The following is a 4,382-nucleotide window of genomic DNA, read 5'->3' on the forward strand; positions in this document are numbered from 1 at the left end:
TGAAGACTGCTTCTAAAATCACCTTTAGGATCACAATGAAATTGGAAGAAATATGGATCCTGCTAAGCTAATGGTACTTCTTGCTTTAGATACATTTAGAAATGGGCACAATAATGCTGTTTAGGTACTGAGATGCTTGAACTGTCATTTTAATCAGAACATTCAAATCGAACTAAAAGTTTCTATCATAAAGGCTCAACAAAGAATCAAACTGGTTTCTTTGGGCACACACTGTATACCAATATATTGGCATCTTTGCCCTTTTGCTGCGAGGTGACAGTGATTAATTTAGAAAAGGAGATTGTGGAATTAGTAATGCAGATGCTGAAAGGCGAGTGGCAAGACTCTAAAAGAAGATTACCTGCAAATATGCTACTTGTTCCCCACTCTACTGGCACTTACCCATAAGGTAAAAGTCCAATATGACCAAAGCCAATTCAATGGTAGTGTGCAGAATGTCAGCCAAACAAACAACATAAAACAAATCATGTGTTATCTGTGGTCATTTCTTCAGGGTTAGTCCAAGAACTCATAATTTACATTCTTCTGTCCTTCCTTGTTTATTCAATTAAACATGTAATGGTTAATAAACTGACATAGTCCAAAGTTAGTAGGTTGGTATTATAACATTTATTAAAATAATGCTATGGGTTAATAGAAACAGCAAAGAACCAAAGAATTAAAATGCAAGCTATGTAAAAACCCAACTAAAACCCAAATATGTCTAATGTATTCAATCCAGTAGCTAACTAAAAGCCTAAGAAAGACAACACTCCCAATATAATAATAAAGTACTGCAAAACAATTAGCAATTTTCAGTTATCAAAATTGTGGGTTTTGCATTTTTGTATCCTTTTCTCAATCAGGAAAAATTATTCTGAATGTTATATAACATACATATAAAACAAGATAGAAAAATACATTATAAACTTGTAACAATGGCTGTAAATACATTATCTTACATGTTTCTCATAGGCAATAGGTTGGTTATGTTACATACATAGCATCAAACTAAGATAAAAGAATAGACAAATACATGTCATCTGTACGGTTACATACAAGCGACACTCCCATATACCCACTCTAAAAATTACATAATACTGTCAGAAAAAAGACTTAAACTACATATTTTAAGAAAGAAAAATTCAATAAAGGATGATAATACTGAGAACCAAGGCATTCAGAGATTCAAAAGTCATGCTTTAAGTTGATCCAAAATGTTATCAACCAAGTTTTAAAACTTTTTATTTTCAGAACAAACATTACTTTTAGAAGTCACACTTCTCCCAAGAAGAGACCTCTGATCAGCATCTAAAAATGTCCAGGTTTATCACAGTTGAGATGAAACTGGATCAAATACTGGTAACGCTATAGCAATCCTCTCTCCAAAATGTTTGAGTGTCGCAAGTTTATTTAACCAAACAAAAATCAAAATGGCACAGCATATACCAAAAGTAAAACCAAATAAAAAAACAACAAAAATATTATGTAACAGGAAGACAAAGCCAGTGGCAGAATAAAAGGAAAGCTAGCTGCGTACAAAAAGATGAATGTTTATTGCATAGTAAATAAACTGATACTTGTTTCCAGGTGAGACACAATGTTGATAAAGTCACCATGCAGATGCTTAAAAAATAAGCCCTCTTTATCTAACTTACTATTGACCTTTGATTTGGAAACTGTGAAGGTTTTTAGGAGAATAAGCTGACACAATATAAAGGGCAAGGTATCACCTGATCTTTGCCAATTTGCTTCAAAGCCGTGACCATGTTGATACTTGCTCATTAATTTTACACTCCACTTTTGTGCGTAAAGTGTTTATAAACACTAGTGTTAATTAATACTAATTCAGCCACACAAACTTCTTTTAAAAATTCAAACTGAACCACAGCTGGATTTTCCTCCTTTAAGGGAAAGCGCAACCAGTAGTTAACATTCCTCAAGTAGAAGTTTCATGAAAAATTATGTAAATCCATACGCACTTGGCATTGTAGCTAATCATCCAGAACTTATAACATGCTCAATCTTAATGTTTGGTTTAGTCATGGACGAAATTATATGGGAGCAAGTTTAAGTTCTCTTGTAGTTTCCTGCATCTAGTTCAATCAGAAAAAGATAACTGATCTCTAAATAATAATAAAAAACCCAAACACTTGCTACTCTATAACTATTGTTATCTTATAATTTGATTTAGAATGAAACTGCATCGTAGAACCCTTTGGTTTAAGGCTGAGCAAGTATTATAAAAATATATTGTCTACAATTGAAGAGGGAACGTGTTACAAAAATATTGCGGTCGGCTGTTGGTGGAACAATTCTATTTCACAGTTTGGGATCTGGCAAGGTTGCATCATGCTGTGGCAAAAACCAGGTAATTTTAATAGTCAACTCATTTGTCTTTCCTCACAGCTTCTTTTCACATACTGGGCGGACTGAGTGGCATGCATTAACTTGCTGTCTTAGGGAGGAGCTGATTATACGACACACCTGACTAAATGACCATGAAGAAAATAAGGCACTTTCTTTTCTTTATACTTATTCCAATACTTAAAAAATAAAAAAAGAAAGACAAAAAGGCTCTTTTGGTCTTTTGTTTCTCGACAACCACCAGAAAAAATCATTTAATGAAATAAAGGGTTTCTTTGTTCTTTTTTCTTTTTTATAACACTTGAAAGTATAAAATGCTACATTTCCAAAAATATATATTTCTTCTGCACCAGCACCCTTGTATAGTAAAAGTATCTACTTTTTTTTCAATTTGTTTCAATGCACTACACTTTATCTACAATTTCATTACATGTATACAGCAAATAGGCAAGCATGGCTTTTATATCCTTATGAATTTACTCTATACAGGGAGGTTTAAAAAAATATTTGAACAGTTTGCCCAGTAATGTGACACATAATGCATGTACCTTGTACTCATGTAATTTTTAAAAGGAAGTTGATGTATAGTAAAAGAACTGTATCTCAGCGTTAGCTTCGATAGGGTTGCTGTCTTTTAATGCATTGATGTGGTTCAAAAATTCAGTAACCTATCTTTCATGGCACTTTTTTTTTTCTTAAAAACACCCAATTTGGCAGGTAATATAAAAAAGGCTGCATCTTCTGCCCTTTGAGGGCATTGGTAGTGATTACACTGCATGTCAAATTTTGAATACTTTTAGGAATCCCTTCACCAATGATATCCCTGACCAAAGGTTCATGCATGATGCATCATCACACAGTACATTCAAAGAGAGCTTTGACTTCTTTATGAGAAGAGAAAGATTCCTAGAAGTCTCACAGTAACTGCCTCTGACATCAGGGAGTTAAGGGACATCTGCTTCCATCTCTTAAATGAGGCCCTTCTTACCATTTTTAGGGTGGGACACTAAAAGATGATCAGTGCGGAAGGATGAATTGGACCTTATTGCTTTACTACTATTCAGTGCAGGTTCTAGAACCACTTTCACCCAAACAGGGAAAAAAAGCTGAGTTGGAGGACAACAAATTCTTTGTCTTTTTGTTAGATGGTAAGACGAACGGACAAATGCCTCAGCTCGCTGCACTGAAGACAGACAAGCAAAGGCGATTACCAGTTAACTGATCAGCAGGCAGGCATGGTCAGGTCATCATTGGGTGAAGAGTTCAGAGGTCAGAAGGTCATAGGTTAGTTGCCGGTGGCGGCTGGGTGGTTAGAAACAAAAAAACAAAAAACAAAAAAACAAAAAAAGAAAGAAAGATAGAGAAGAGATTAGTTTCAGCTAGTGACGGCTTAATGACAACATGAAAACTAATCACAACTAATAAAAACAAGCATGTTTAATTCTGACATACTGCTCGACACCATCTACAGAATGCAATAAAAATCATGACAGCCTAGTATCATGATTTGAACATATGAAGGAGAAGCCCAATCCCCACAAAACCGGTTAACAAGGAAAAATAGAAATAAAAATATAACTAATGGTTAGTAGCAGTCAATGAAAGAAAAAACAAAACAAAACAAAACAAAATGATGAACAATTTCTGGAACTTGATAAAAGAATTGAGAACAGTCAGTGCACCATATCAGTATCTGACTGCTATTAAGCATTAGTATTCTCCCATGTGCAAGCAATCAAAGCAACTAGTAATGATGAATGTGATTATTAATAACTGACTGTTAAGAGAAATGAATCTAAGAAATTTGATTTGTTGACGTTTGATTTCACAAACTACCGGCCAAACAAGTTTTTTGTTCAATAGATTTTATTGCTTTTCAATGATTCTATTTACAATCAACACTGAACTTCTTGGCTTCATGATACAAAGCAATACTAAATTGAAGTCTAAAAGAGTAGGCATCGTTCATGGGAAACAGGAAAAGCCCAAATGTTCTAGGGAGCTTTTTCCTTTTA

The 4,382-nt window shown here is 34.2% G+C and overlaps 1 protein-coding gene across 4 annotated transcripts in view; it reads right to left on the reverse strand.

The window, feature by feature from the left end:
- Positions 1-607: 607 nt before the first annotated feature.
- QKI (QKI, KH domain containing RNA binding) overlaps positions 608-4,382 on the reverse strand; it is a 150,820-nt gene continuing 147,045 nt past the window's right edge. For 2 of the 4 annotated variants that reach the window (XR_011599751.1, XR_011599750.1), the window contains one exon: positions 3,645-3,669. Coding sequence is in view for 2 of the 4 variants with exons in the window: in XM_070932608.1 (XP_070788709.1) it covers positions 4,333-4,376 (44 nt within the window). In the remaining 2 variants the exon portion in view is untranslated. Of the gene's footprint in view, positions 3,670-4,227; positions 4,377-4,382 lie in introns of those variants that run through there. The other 2 variants (XM_070932609.1, XM_070932608.1) reach the window with 2 other exon arrangements.

The sequence above is a fragment of the Pituophis catenifer genome, unplaced genomic scaffold, assembly GCF_029215685.1.
Source record: "Pituophis catenifer annectens isolate HBS135680 unplaced genomic scaffold, rPitCat1.0.hap2 SCAF_1, whole genome shotgun sequence".
Lineage (NCBI taxonomy): Eukaryota > Metazoa > Chordata > Lepidosauria > Squamata > Colubridae > Pituophis > Pituophis catenifer.